We start from the raw sequence: 12,735 nt of genomic DNA on the forward strand, positions 1-12,735 counted from the left end.
AAAGTTGTCTTGCGGTCCTCCACTTGCTCTTTGATAAAGCGCCGTTCCTGCAAATCCCCGGTGTGTCCAGGACGAATAGACATATAAAAAAATGTTGCTTTCTTCCACTAAATACTAAACTTTCTTTCTATAGATGTCATCCCGGTTTGAAAGGACCACACATAATCAGCCCTCACCCAGATGGAAAGTACACTTCGGATCTGTGCTCTCTCCTCTGCCTTCCGAGCACTCCGCCGGTTCTTTGCATCGGCAGCTGCAAGGGTCGCATCTACCACGTGCTCGTCCTCCCATGCCAATACGATTACGGCGAGAAAAAAGTCTTGGTAATATCTCCTAAAAGAAATCAATTAAAAGTTAATTAATTTTGTCGTATTTAGAGTGAAGACGTTCCTTCCTACATGCACAATCCGGAAAAGACTCTGTGCCTCTTAGAAACTGTCGAATTGGAGCTGGGTTTAGGCACGACTCACCTGGACGTCGAGTACAACTGTCCAATTTACCTTCACCGCGATTACTCGAAACTTGGCAACTACTTTGCAACGCACGAAACTGGCGTGCATTCGATTTCCATACCCTGCATAGACATCTTGCACAAGTTCCTCAATGTGGATAACGGTAACAATATGATTAATCTTTAAATACAAGAAGGAATTAATTGTATGGTAAATTTGCAGATGATGATGTTCTTCATGATTTGGTGGAAGAAACCAGCAGCGCTGAGTATCTGCTTTGCACGAAGACTTCAACTTCGGAGAAGAAAAATCCGGTGCTCGGGTTTTCCATTTACCACGATCCGCACAGTTTCTTGGCTCTTCTCGCTAACGGACAGTTGGTTTCCGTTGCGATCCTCACCATGATCCTGCCGCAGCAGGATTCCGACGAGGAAGACATGGAGAACATGAATTCACCATTGAAAAATGTAATCTACATCGAACGCTTTAACTCTTCGGATCATTATATTTCGTTTATCTTTTTTTTTAGATGTTGCTCAATCCTTTTGATGCGCAAATCCAGAGGATTCTGAAGCAGTCCAGCACGCAGCCCATTCTGAAAGTGTCCACTGGAAGTAAGCAGACTCAGCAAGAATGTTACGAGGTATTTATTTCATCTAAATAACTCGAATTATTATTTGATCTTTGTGATTTTTTGTTGCAGTTGTTGCAGAGGGCGTCTCAGGTCTTCAGGGATGAACATTTCAAGCACCACGACAAGGCACGCGAAGAGATCGAAAAGCGCGTGAAGGCTTTGCGTATGCTGAAGGACTTCCAGACGTCCGAAATCGATAGGATGATGGGCGAGAAGCAGTCGCTGCAGGGAAAGGCCGAGCATTTAGCGGAGAAATACGAGGATCTGAAGGAGAAACAGGAAGAGATGATTCAAAGGTAAGCTATTGAGAGATCTTCGAATTGATTGAGTAATATAAAAATTGACAATAATCTAGATGCCAGAAGATGCTTCTCATGATCTCGAAGAGGCAGGTGGAGCCGTCCAACGCCGAGAAGAAATACATGGGGGATTTGAAGGAGTACGAGAAGCGCATCGAGAAATACAGAGGAGCCATCGAGAAGTTGAGGAACAAATGCAAATACCAGGAGGACAGGGTAAGTTTTATCCAATTATATTTATAAATAACAATGATTACTATTTAACACCTTTTGCAGATGCACAATTGGGAGATGGACAACAAGAAGGAGTACGGAATTGGATCGTCGCAGACGAACATGATCAAAAGCAACCTCCAGGATATGTAAGTTACTTCCAAAGAAAATTTAATTTCAAGACTTACCTAATTACAATTTGTTATTTTCAGGACAAATAAAATTGCGGAGATGGTCAAGGAGATCAACGAGAGAAAACGCGAATTGAGCATCGTTTAATTATATATGTATTATCATTTTTATGTAATCTTAATTTGTTATTACTTTTTTTTTGTATTCCTCGTATTTTAAGTTATATAGTTTTCTTCCCATGAATGTGATGTGAAATCTGTTAACAATGTTTGAAGAATGAATCGATTTTTTTAAATAAAAATGTCCAAGAATAAGTTTTTTTTTTCTTTATTACAACAATTGCTACAATCCAAAAATTAGCACTCCTTTAAGGCGTTATGGTAATGAGTGAAAAAAAAATAGCGTTTTTTTTTTCTCCTCTAATCACAAAGAATTAAAAACTAAATATAAAAGTGTACATTTAAAAAAAAAAACTTAATGTAATATTTAAAAATAGAATATACATGTTTTCTCCTTTGATCCCGAATTCAACTTTCGATGCTTTAAGAGCGTGAGCTTCAGTGATCGACGAGCGGTCCCCAAAAGTACTTGCTGATCCTCTCCTCGTCTTCGGTCAAGAAGAAATCGCGTCCGTGATTCACGAACTCTTTGATGCTGATGCGTCCGTCGCAGTTACCGTCGATGGATAAGAAAGCTACGGATGCATCCGTCTCCTTCAGACCTAAACTATTGAAGAACAACTTGAATTCTTCCACGGAAATCTCACCGGAGCTGTCCTTATCCACAGCCTACGAAAATTAGTAAACAAATAAATAACAATATGAAAGCAAAAGATTTGTTTTTTTTTACTTACTTTGAAAAGGTAGGGTAAAAAGGCGTGGGCCTTCTTGATCCTGCTTTTATCGTTCAAGACGTGATGCATATCGTCGAGGTATTGTTCGACTGTGACCAGATTGTACGGTGTTATTTCGCCCCATTGTGCTTCCCATATATTCTAAACAAAAATATAACAATTTCTTAACAATATATAAAGGATTTTCATATGGTTTTTACTTTGATGACTTTTCTGAATTCCTTGGTGTGCTTCTCGCTGAGATGTCCCAAGTTTACGAATCTGTCTGCAAGCAGTTGGAAGTCATCGTAGGAGATGACTCCGTCCTTGTTCACGTCCAGAATTCCGTGGAAAGTGCGCATCTTTCTGCGCCAAAACTGCGATTCTCCCTGAAATTTTTATGTAATTATAAATTAAATGATTATACTTGAAGTATTTGAAAGAGAATTAAACAATTTTAATTGTATAATTGAGACATGCATAGTTTTTATATAATTTATTGTCAAAAATTGAGATTAAGAATATGAAAAAAAGAGTGTTTTAGTTTTGAACATTTCTCGAAAACTGCGAATAGCTCAATGATTTGTCAATATACAAATTAAAGCTAAAACTATATAAAATTAATCAATTTTAATTGTACAATTGGGACATGCATAGTTTTTATATAATTTATCGTCAAAAATTGAAATTATGAATATGAAAAAGAGTGTTTTAGTTTATAATATTTCTCGAAAACTACGAATAGCTCAATGATTTATAAATATGTAAATTAAAGCTAAAACTATAGAGAATTAAACAATTTTAATTGTATAATTGAGACATGCATAGTTTTTATGAAAAAGAATATGAATATGAAAAAGAGTGTTTTAGTTTAGAATATTTCTCGACAACTACCACTAGCTCTATGATATATAAATATGCAAATTAAAGCTAAAATTATAGAGAATATAATGATTTTTATTGTACAATTGAGACATGCATAGTTTTTATATAATTTATTGTCAAAAATTGAGATTAAGAATATGAAAAAAAGAGTGTTTAAGTTTAGAATATTTCTCGAAAACTACGAATAGCTCTATGATATATAAATATGCAAATTAAAGCTAAAACTATAGAGAATATAATGATTTTTATTGTACAATTGAGACATGTATAGTTTTTATATAATTTATTGTTAAAAATTGAAATTAAGAATTTGAAAAAAAAAAGAGTTTTTTAGTTTAGAATATTTATCGACTTCTACGAATAGCTCTATGATATATAAATATGCAAATTAAAGCTAAAATTATAGACTATATAACAATTGTAATTGTATAATTGAGACATGCATAGTTTTTATATAATTTATTGTCAAAAATTGAAATTATGAATGTGAAAAAACAGTGTTTCAGTTTAGAATATTTCTCGAAAACTACAAATAGCTCAATGATTTATAAATATGCAAAATAAAGCTAAAACTATAGAGAATTAAACAATTTTAATTGTATAATTGAGACATGCATAGCTTTTATATAATTTATTGTCAAAAAATGAGATTGAGAATATGAAAAAATAGTGTTTTAGTTTAGAATATTTCTCGAAAACTACGAGTAGCTCTATGATATATAAATATGCAAATTAAAGCTAAAATTATAGAGAATATAACAATTATAATTGTATAATTAAGACATGCATAGTTTTTATATAATTTATTGTCAAATATTGAAATTATGAATATAAAAAAAGAGTGTTTTAGTTTAGAATATTTCTCGAAAACCACGAATAGCTCTATGATATATAAATATGCAAATTAAAGCTAAAACTATAGAGAATATAACAATTGAATATAATAATTGTGACATACATATTTCCTTGTCAAAAATTAAGTAGAATTTTACATATCTACTATTAAGAAAGACTTTGTAAAAAAAATAAATAAACAAAACAAAGATTGGATAACAGTTCAACATTTTGCTTACCCTGTGACCCAGAACCTCCAAGTCGCTATCGGACGAAGAGAAATCCTCATACTTCTGTTCGGTTTTCGCGTGTTTCGCGTAACCTCGGACTGCTTGAAGATCGACGTGGGCTGCAGAAGCGGTGCATTTGCAGACGGTCTACAAAATCGAGAAAGAACAATCATTAGAGAAAAAATAAAATTGAGAGAATATGAAGGACAGCACGAATGTGATTACGCTTATCGTAGATTGTTTGTTGTCCGAACGCGACTATCGCAAGAGGAGACATATTATCGAAACGTGCGTTAACTCACGAAAAACATAAATAAATAATAGCAAATCAGACAAAACAAGTAACAAAAACTTCTTCAAATTCCTCAAAAGAATCTAAAATATAGAAAATGTAATATCTTCAAGGGGGTAGAAATTATTTTTTTGTACTTTGGGCCGACGAAATTAGATGGATTCTCACCATGCGGTAAACACGAATGTAACAATTCACATTGAGAAACAATTTCAATAGATTTCAGAAGAGAAAACCTCAAAATCCAAACTAAAGTAGCTAAAAAAAAGTTGTTGGTAAATGTAAAATCTGAAATTGTAAATAATCAAAAATATATAGAAAATTCTTCTGCTCTAATCGTGCGATAAACACTAGATGTATTCTTGTCTCTTTAGAATGGATGAAATCGTCGGAAGGAAAGCGTAATTTCGCTAATAAATGTGTAGATAAACAGCGAGAAATTTATAGAGAATTGAACAATTTTTTATATAATTTAAAGTCAAAAATTGAAATTATGAATGTGAAAAAAAGAGTGTTTTAGTTTAGAATATTTATCGAAAACTACGAATAGCTCAATGATTTGTAAATATGCAAATTAAAGCTAAAACTATAGAGAATTAAACAATTTTAATTGTACAGTTGAGACATGCATAGTTTTTATATAATTTAAAGTCAAAAATTGAAATTATGAATGTGAAAAAAAGAGTGTTTTAGTTTAGAATATTTCTCGAAAACTACGAATAGCTCAATGATTTGTAAATATGCAAATTAAAGCTAAAACTATAGAGAATTAAACAATTTTAATTGTATAATTGAGACATGCATAGTTTTTATATAATTTATTGTCAAAAATTTGAATTGATTAAGAATATGAAAAAAAGAGTGTTTTAGTTTAGAATATTTCTCGAAAACTACGAATAGCTCTATGATATATAAATATGCAAATTAAAGCTAAAATTATAGAGAATATAACAATTTAATTGTATAATTGAGACATGCATAGTTTTTATATAATTTATTGTCAAAAATTGAAATTAGAATATGAAAAAAAGAGTGTTTTAGTTTAGAATATTTCTCGAAAACTACGAATAGCTCATGATATATAAATATGCAAATTAAAGCTAAAATTATAGAGAATATAACAATTTTAATTGTATAATTGAGACATGCATAGTTTTTATATAATTTATTGTCAAAAAATTGAAATTATGAATATAAAAAAAAGAGTGTTTTAGTTTTGCTAAAAAAAGTTGTTGGTAAATGTAAAATCTGAAATTGTAAATAATCAAAAATATAGAAAATTCTTCTGCTTTAATCTTGCGATAAACACTAGATGTATTCTCGTCTCTTTAGAATGGATGAAATGGTCGGAAGGAAAGCGTAATTTCGCTAATAAATGTGTAGATAAACAGCGAGAAATTTAGGTCACACCGATCGGCACGTAACATCATAAACAAAGCCTATTTGCGCGAAGAATGCACGAGAAAATAGTAAATTTAATCAAGAAACAATATTAGGAAACTTCATATTAAGAAACGATCCCCACAAATTGAGTCCAAACTAAGTGAAAGTAGTATTAATATCTTCGTAAACAGGATTAAACTTTGAGTTATTTAATAAAAACAGTTTATGTAATTAGACAACAATAATCTATAATATTTACAATTTCATGATTCAAATCAATTTCTTTTTAAAACCTTTTACTTTCATTTAAACGAAAACAACGCTCAAAAACCTGTCGCAATTTCACTTTCAGTCAACCAACGCAATCAATTTTTCTAAATTTACTTAAGTTATTTGGATTAATTAAAGGATTAAGTGGAAAAAAAAATTAGATTCATTAATTGAAAGTATTTGTGGTAACGGTTATCATTCAAAATTGTAAACTACAATCCATTTTATAAAGTGGTTCATGTTTCATTCTTATCGAATCCAAATATTGGATAAAACCACGTTTTTATTTCCTAATATTATGATCTTTATAAAGTGTACACGAAAGGCTGTTAAAATGATTTAATTTTATGATCATTTCTTGTGATTGTCGTTAGTTTAAGTATGATATGTGACTTAATTTAAGTAGATGCAAGCATGGCTTTTGTTTGGTGCAGTTATGCGCGTTCTATTTATACGCCCGCACGAATAAAATGCACACAGTAATTACTCGTCCAAGGTAAACGCAAAGTTTGTTCACCTCGCTTATAGACGCGAGATTGAGAAATTGTCTTTACTTTAGATTATTCTTTACCGAAAATTGTTTGTTGGTCTTCAGGAGACACTCAACAGCTGCCGACTCTTTGGTCCTAATCCCTCCGAAGGCCGCGGACACCCCTCTGCGTAGAAATGAAGAGAACATCTTTGCTTTAACACTGATCACGAAGTACTGGTTCTGGTGTATTCAGTGCTGGCTGCGCAACGATCCGACGACTTGTTGAGCCTTTGCGGCCGATGCACTTCCAGTTATCGTGTCTGCCTTCTCCAATCTTCCACTCCTCTTCGTCTGATACACGCACGGCTTAAGTCCTCCGACCAGAGAAACGACCTTAAATTGACCTCAAATAGGACGGTTTATCAATACGACGATGATCCTCAAAACACGTCTCTTATTTTGATAAATGTTAAAGCTCACGTACATACAGCATCACCTTTCGCAATCTCCTCGAAGATATAATAATATTGTCACAACAATTTCAAAGAAAAATGATACAAAAATCCATTATTTCTAAACGAATACATTCCAAATATCTTCTGCAATTTTATACCTTTTTTTTGTAAATATTATAAAAATCAACTTTTGCAACAAAATAATGTAAAAAATCAAAAAATCTACAAGAACTTGCTTAATTAGAATTGTTTCAAATTGGATTTTAATGTTTTCAATCACGTTTCGACATTTTTCAGTAAATTTCAATTAAAACTAAACAAAAGCAACTGAAAACTTCGAACATTTAGGAAACATGATTTTACAATGAAATAATTTGACTAATTTGAGTTAATTTTAGGAAATTGGGAATTAAATTCGTTTATGCTTCAATTTTATTTGCTTTTGTAATGAATTATACAATATAGAACACATCATCACCTATAAATAATTCACCATTATATACATAATCATTATTTCCTCTTGAATCAGATGTTTAAATGTGAAATAAAAATGTTTGGATTGACCTTATTATATACCTAAGACTTTACGTTTTCTTTTTATAACATATAATGTTTTCTGTAACAAATGTAAACATTTAAAAAAAACAGACAGTTTCTTCCTCTCTTCTTTCCTTTCTTCAATATAAAACAACAACATTGCAAATTTTAGTTTTTCTTGTATTCTATCCTCTCCACTTTGACATCATCCCCAACCAATTGGTAAACGTACGTCACAACAGTTGTGTTTTGAATGTCCATCAACACAAAGGATGGAGTTACAGTGCTGAAACGAGCAGAATTATTAAGAAATTTAATTAGTGAAACGTTAACGAAAACAAACTTGTCGAGAGCGTTGTAAGCTCCAGTTGCACTCCCCGGATTAATATAGAACTTGTTGTCCAGCTCATAAGCTTCGAACCGATGAGTGTGACCAGAAATTAAAATATCCACATCGAGTTGCCTCTGGATCAAAGCTAATGACTCAGGATCACCCCATGGCACAACCTGATGCCCATGTGACAGCCCTATTCTGAATTGTCCGACAGTCACAACCTTCTGCTCTGGATAATTCAAATTCTAAAACAAATCAATTTATTTCAATGAATGTAACACTTCTATCACTTCAATCTGTACATCATCAAAATCACCCCGAACCACGTGCACATCACTAGCCAGAGTTTTCAAATAATCATAGGAGTCTTTGGTACATAGGTTTCCTGTGCACAGTATGTGCTGGATCCTGCCAGGCACCAGCAGCTTCTTGAACTTGGCTGGTAAACTGCTGCATCTGTGCGGAATGTGCAAATCACCCAAAACGAGAACCAACTGCAAAACGAAGAAGTTTATAATTGGAGCAACGGAAGCCCTTTAAGAATATTTACCATTTTCATTTGTTTTATGCCTGAATTGTTGAATTAAATGCAACCTTCACTTGACAGTCAATTAGTGGGTGTTTTGTTTTTGCGAGTTGTCAATTGAAGAAACGATCAAGGAAAATAACGATATTTTCAGTATAATTATCCATAAATTCAATTGTATTACATAAATAAATAAAGTAGAAGGTTTTTCTGAGGAAACAACAAATAATTCCGAAAGGAAAAATGAATTAGTTCCAAAGAACAAAGTGAAGTTTCATCTATCACGTTGACAGTAGTTCAATTGAACATAATATAAATGTTTACTTGTTTACTAATATAATTCAAATTATTGATTGAATTGAATTAAATTTAACTTTTCATTGATTCTATTACAAATAAGTTAATAATTTGAATTCGGTTGTGTGTATTAATAAAAGTATTTAATGTGAGTTCAAATGTGTATTTGAACTAATGCGATTCAAATTTTGAATTTATTTCTACAACTATTACTTTAATACTCGATGAGCATTGCTTTAGCAACTTCTTGAGCCTTCTCCTTTCCAACCAGCTGCTCGACCAGCGTCAAAGCGAAATTGTAGGCAGTCCCTGGACCTCTGCTCGTGATCAAAGTGCCATCAACTACAACGTTGTCCTGCTTGTAGTTGTAGGCAGCACCTTCGATCAGGCTGTTTTCTACTGAAGGATAGGAGGTCAGGTTCTTGCCGACGCCGATGCCGTGCGCTTTGAGTGCGGTCGGTGCGGCGCAGATCGCTCCGATGATGCGACCCGCCTGCTCCTGTTCCTTCAGCATCTTCCCAACCTCCTGGGATTCCGCCAAAGCCTGCGAACCAGCCAATCCTCCGGGAAGGACCAAAGCGTCGAAAGGCGCCAAAGACATGGCTTGCTCGATGCCGGTGTCCGGGTTGATAAGGACGCCGCGGCTGCATTTCACGCAGTTCTTATCCGGCAATCCTGCCACTGTCACATTGACCTTCAAATTATACGAGAAATTAGCTCCGATTATAAACATTTTTCACGACTTACTCCTCCGCGTCTCAGCACGTCGACGGCGATGACCAGCTCCATTTCCTCAGCCCCAGGCGCCAAATAAACCAAAGCTGACTTACTCATATCTCTGGATATTTGCGAAAATCTCACCAAAGACGACCGAGATCTCAACACAAATGATGACAACAAACTCATGGCGACTTTAAATGTTGGCATCACTTAATTCAAATTCAAAAATTTAATTTCTTTTTCTAAATCCCATCCAACTTTTCAAATACAAATATCGTCTATATATTTCATTCTAAATCTAAATAAAGAAAGGCTCACGAGGTTTTTTTCCCAATACAAAATAAGTAAAAAATTTGATTTTATTCAATTTATGTTTCGAACATTCAAGGATTATTATATTTTAATGATGCGTTAATGGTTAATAGGCGAGTTTATGTTAGACTTTGCAGTTTTCAGTGGGCCACCAACATTTCCGTTGCGACTTCAGCGGTTGTGGCACTGTCGGTGATGTATTCCAACACTCTCAGACCGAAGTGGAAAGTCGTGTAGTTTCCCTTGCTGGTGATCAAGTTACCATCGACGACGACGTCATCGTGCTTGTAGATGTATTTGTCTCCTTCGCGAACCATCGACTCCGCCGTCGGATAAGAGGTCAAACGTCTTCCGAACATGATTCCGTGAGCCTTCATTGCGATCGGCGCTAAAATTATTACAAGAAAATCTCATTAGTTTTAATTTTAACATTACAGAAGATGCAAAATTCTAATTTTCAATATTCTTTAAATATCATTAGTTTTTGAACAACTCTGAAGTATATGTTTTTTTTTTCTTAAATAAGTATATTATTTTAAGTAAACTTAAGTCCTGAAGAGTTTCTCAAGAATTTTAAACTAATTACTATGGAAACGAAATTATTTTTCTATTGCACATAATCAATTTTTTCATAACAACTTAATTACTATGGAAACAAAGATTTATTATTACTGTATATAATCCAAAAATTGAAATTTGGAAGTAAATTTTTCCTAAATCTTCTTTTTTTTTTCAATAACTAGAAATTATACATTTGCTGAAGAGTTTCCCCAAATCGCTAATTTTAAGAGCGATTAATATTTAATACTTACAAGTGCAAATTGCAGCGATCAGCCTTCCGGCCTTCTCCTGCTCTCTGAGGACGGTACCCACGTCTTTGTCTGCAGAAAGCGATTGCCAGCCGTACCTACCACCAGCCAACAAGACAACGTCGTAAGGACCTTTCTTCATGGCGTCGCAAAGCGCTGCTTCTGGAACGGTCAGCATCCCTCTGGATCCAACGACCGGTTCCTTGCTTGGACCAGCGATAGTGACCTCAACCTTAAGAAGAATAAAACAATTATTTTTAAAAAAATGGTGAAAAAAATGGAAGAAATTTAATGGAAATTAAAGAAATCTTACCCCGCCGCGACGAAGAATAGCGACAGGAATAGCGATCTCATTCTCCTCGTTTTGAGGGTAGAGCAGTACCAAAGCGCGCTTAGCCATCTTCTTTAAAACACACACAAAAGTTTAAACTGAATCAAACAGCGTCTGCCTATGAGTATTTATAGTAAAATGCAAGTGATTGCGGTGTGGCGATAAGTTGATGGACCGGGGCTTGGGGAGAACCACAATCGCATTTCCTTGTGCACGAAGCGAACGGAAATTTGCCGTGATTCATCGGCAAGGTGACTCCTGTGCGAATTAGGTGCAATTCAAAACAAATAGAAACGCATATTGTGTAAATATTTCCCGGTAATTTGTGCACTTTTATGTTTGTTGTTTTTGTTGCGAAAAACCGTAGCAGGAAACCGGAGTTTCTGTGGGGGATTCCCACTATAGTGAAGGAATAATTTTATTGTTTTCCGTCTGCCGAATACCAAGTAGTTTGATTAAACATTTATTTTGTGGTTTTACGTAATAATTTCATTATTTTTTCTTTGCAGTTTATTTCAATAAAAATTGTTATTAGTTAAAATTTCGGAAATTTGGAATTTGTTAGTTGCAAATTGTATACTAAATAATTGAAAAATTGTGAAATAAAACACAAAATGTACGATGATTTTACTGAAAAACTAATTTGACTTTGTTATTGAGAAACTGCATATTATTAAGACGTAAAAAAATTAGTTATTATTAATAGATTGCTAATGTTTCTTGTTTACTAAATTTAATTGGAAATTTTAACCAAATCTATGGGTTCTTATAAATTATTTAGATGTGTAAATTTCGGAAATTTGGAATTTGTTAGTTGCAAATTTTATACTAAATAATTGTATAATTGTGAAATAAAACACAAAATTTACGATGATTTTACTGAAAAACTAATTTGACTTTGTTATTGAGAAACTGCATATTATTAAGACGTAAAAAAAATAGTTATTATTAATAGATTGCTAATGTTTCTTGTTTACTAAATTTAATTGGAAATTTTAACCATATGTATGGATCCTTATAAATTATTTAGATGTGGATGAATGTTGAAAAAAAAACAGGAGTTTGTATGGTGTGAAATAAAACTTTAATTGTATTGGATTTTGGTACATCGCAGCTAAGTAAATTCAGCTCGTTCATACTTAAAAGTTAAAAATAAAACAATCTTGTATCTATAACAATACACACTAAATGATAAATAACAAAATTAAAACAGGACCGCTCGTTTTACAAGAAAACACAAAGAGACCAACAACAACAACACGGCGAGCAGGCGTAAATAAATTAGATAGCTTATAAACAAGTGTCTCAAATTACAACTAGATACGAAGAGATCACTCAATCGCTCTTCGAATGTTGACTTTTGTTGCGCAGAGCCTTCTTGCAAGTCTCGTGCAGATTGCTCAAATCGAAAGCGGTGACGACGTTCTCCATGGTGAAGATGAATTTGATCAACTTCGATTTGGAGTCGACCGTGGGTCGACGCAGC

At 33.5% G+C, this 12,735-nt stretch overlaps 6 protein-coding genes across 6 annotated transcripts in view; 1 reads left to right on the top strand and 5 right to left on the bottom strand.

The window, feature by feature from the left end:
* Window positions 1–133: 133 nt before the first annotated feature.
* Window positions 134–2,033, top strand: LOC108558074 (nuclear pore complex protein Nup88; the record flags this gene model as incomplete). Its single annotated transcript, XM_017914878.1, is given in 8 exon segments — window positions 134–323; window positions 378–615; window positions 675–919; window positions 982–1,095; window positions 1,156–1,382; window positions 1,442–1,601; window positions 1,662–1,747; window positions 1,811–2,033. Coding segments are annotated over 8 exon segments (1,327 nt in total), but the record flags the coding sequence as incomplete, so codon positions are not given.
* Window positions 2,034–2,041: 8 nt separating this feature from the next.
* Window positions 2,042–7,426, bottom strand: LOC108558075 (sarcoplasmic calcium-binding protein). Its single transcript, XM_017914879.1, has 5 exons — window positions 7,028–7,426; window positions 4,521–4,658; window positions 2,784–2,951; window positions 2,584–2,724; window positions 2,042–2,518 (listed from the first exon to the last, which is right to left on the bottom strand). Exons 1-5 carry the CDS (start codon window positions 7,133–7,135, stop codon window positions 2,288–2,290), a joined length of 786 nt encoding a protein of 261 aa, XP_017770368.1. The 5' UTR covers window positions 7,136–7,426; the 3' UTR covers window positions 2,042–2,287.
* Window positions 7,427–7,797: 371 nt separating this feature from the next.
* LOC108558077 (vacuolar protein sorting-associated protein 29) lies at window positions 7,798–9,075 on the bottom strand. Its single transcript, XM_017914882.1, has 4 exons — window positions 8,805–9,075; window positions 8,557–8,748; window positions 8,264–8,499; window positions 7,798–8,206 (listed from the first exon to the last, which is right to left on the bottom strand). The coding sequence occupies exons 1-4, from the start codon at window positions 8,811–8,813 to the stop codon at window positions 8,089–8,091; spliced, it is 555 nt and encodes a 184-aa protein (XP_017770371.1). The 5' UTR covers window positions 8,814–9,075; the 3' UTR covers window positions 7,798–8,088.
* Window positions 9,076–9,224: 149 nt separating this feature from the next.
* Window positions 9,225–9,983, bottom strand: LOC108558080 (protein deglycase DJ-1-like). The gene is made up of 2 exons (XM_017914885.1): window positions 9,825–9,983; window positions 9,225–9,771 (listed from the first exon to the last, which is right to left on the bottom strand). The coding sequence occupies exons 1-2, from the start codon at window positions 9,981–9,983 to the stop codon at window positions 9,292–9,294; spliced, it is 639 nt and encodes a 212-aa protein (XP_017770374.1). The 3' UTR covers window positions 9,225–9,291.
* A 154-nt stretch (window positions 9,984–10,137) lies between these two features.
* Window positions 10,138–11,353, bottom strand: LOC108558082 (protein deglycase DJ-1-like). The gene is made up of 3 exons (XM_017914886.1): window positions 11,232–11,353; window positions 10,922–11,150; window positions 10,138–10,497 (listed from the first exon to the last, which is right to left on the bottom strand). The coding sequence occupies exons 1-3, from the start codon at window positions 11,316–11,318 to the stop codon at window positions 10,250–10,252; spliced, it is 564 nt and encodes a 187-aa protein (XP_017770375.1). The 5' UTR covers window positions 11,319–11,353; the 3' UTR covers window positions 10,138–10,249.
* A 963-nt stretch (window positions 11,354–12,316) lies between these two features.
* Window positions 12,317–12,735, bottom strand: part of LOC108558083 (thioredoxin-related transmembrane protein 2 homolog) — a 1,508-nt gene continuing 1,089 nt past the window's right edge. The window contains 1 exon segment of the mRNA XM_017914887.1: window positions 12,317–12,735. This exon segment is cut by the window's right edge and continues 4 nt beyond it. Within this exon segment, the coding sequence (XP_017770376.1) occupies window positions 12,585–12,735 (151 nt within the window). The 3' untranslated portion in view covers window positions 12,317–12,584.

This window comes from Nicrophorus vespilloides, unplaced genomic scaffold (assembly GCF_001412225.1).
Source record: "Nicrophorus vespilloides isolate i.1.1-1 unplaced genomic scaffold, Nicve_v1.0, whole genome shotgun sequence".
NCBI lineage: Eukaryota > Metazoa > Arthropoda > Insecta > Coleoptera > Silphidae > Nicrophorus > Nicrophorus vespilloides.

Excerpts from the sequence above, each read along its gene's own strand:
- LOC108558075 (XM_017914879.1), bottom strand. The coding sequence starts at position 7,135 with ATGTTCTCTTCATTTCTACGCAGAGGGGTGTCCGCGGCCTTCGGAGGG. Across the intron at positions 4,659-7,027 it reads AGACCAACAAACAATTTTCG|ACCGTCTGCAAATGCACCGC; the intron begins GTAAAGAATAAT and ends TCGATTTTGTAG. Across the intron at positions 2,725-2,783 it reads AATTCAGAAAAGTCATCAAA|AATATATGGGAAGCACAATG; the intron begins GTAAAAACCATA and ends ATTTTTGTTTAG.
- LOC108558077 (XM_017914882.1), bottom strand. Across the intron at positions 8,500-8,556 it reads TTCGGGGTGATTTTGATGAT|AATTTGAATTATCCAGAGCA; the intron begins GTACAGATTGAA and ends GATTTGTTTTAG. Across the intron at positions 8,207-8,263 it reads GCTTACAACGCTCTCGACAA|CACTGTAACTCCATCCTTTG; the intron begins GTTTGTTTTCGT and ends TGCTCGTTTCAG.
- LOC108558080 (XM_017914885.1), bottom strand. The coding sequence starts at position 9,983 with ATGAGTTTGTTGTCATCATTTGTGTTGAGATCTCGGTCGTCTTTGGTG. Across the intron at positions 9,772-9,824 it reads ACGTGCTGAGACGCGGAGGA|GTCAATGTGACAGTGGCAGG; the intron begins GTAAGTCGTGAA and ends TATAATTTGAAG.
- LOC108558082 (XM_017914886.1), bottom strand. The coding sequence starts at position 11,318 with ATGGCTAAGCGCGCTTTGGTACTGCTCTACCCTCAAAACGAGGAGAAT. Across the intron at positions 11,151-11,231 it reads CTATTCTTCGTCGCGGCGGG|GTTGAGGTCACTATCGCTGG; the intron begins GTAAGATTTCTT and ends ATTCTTCTTAAG. Across the intron at positions 10,498-10,921 it reads GATCGCTGCAATTTGCACTT|CGCCGATCGCAATGAAGGCT; the intron begins GTAAGTATTAAA and ends TAATAATTTTAG.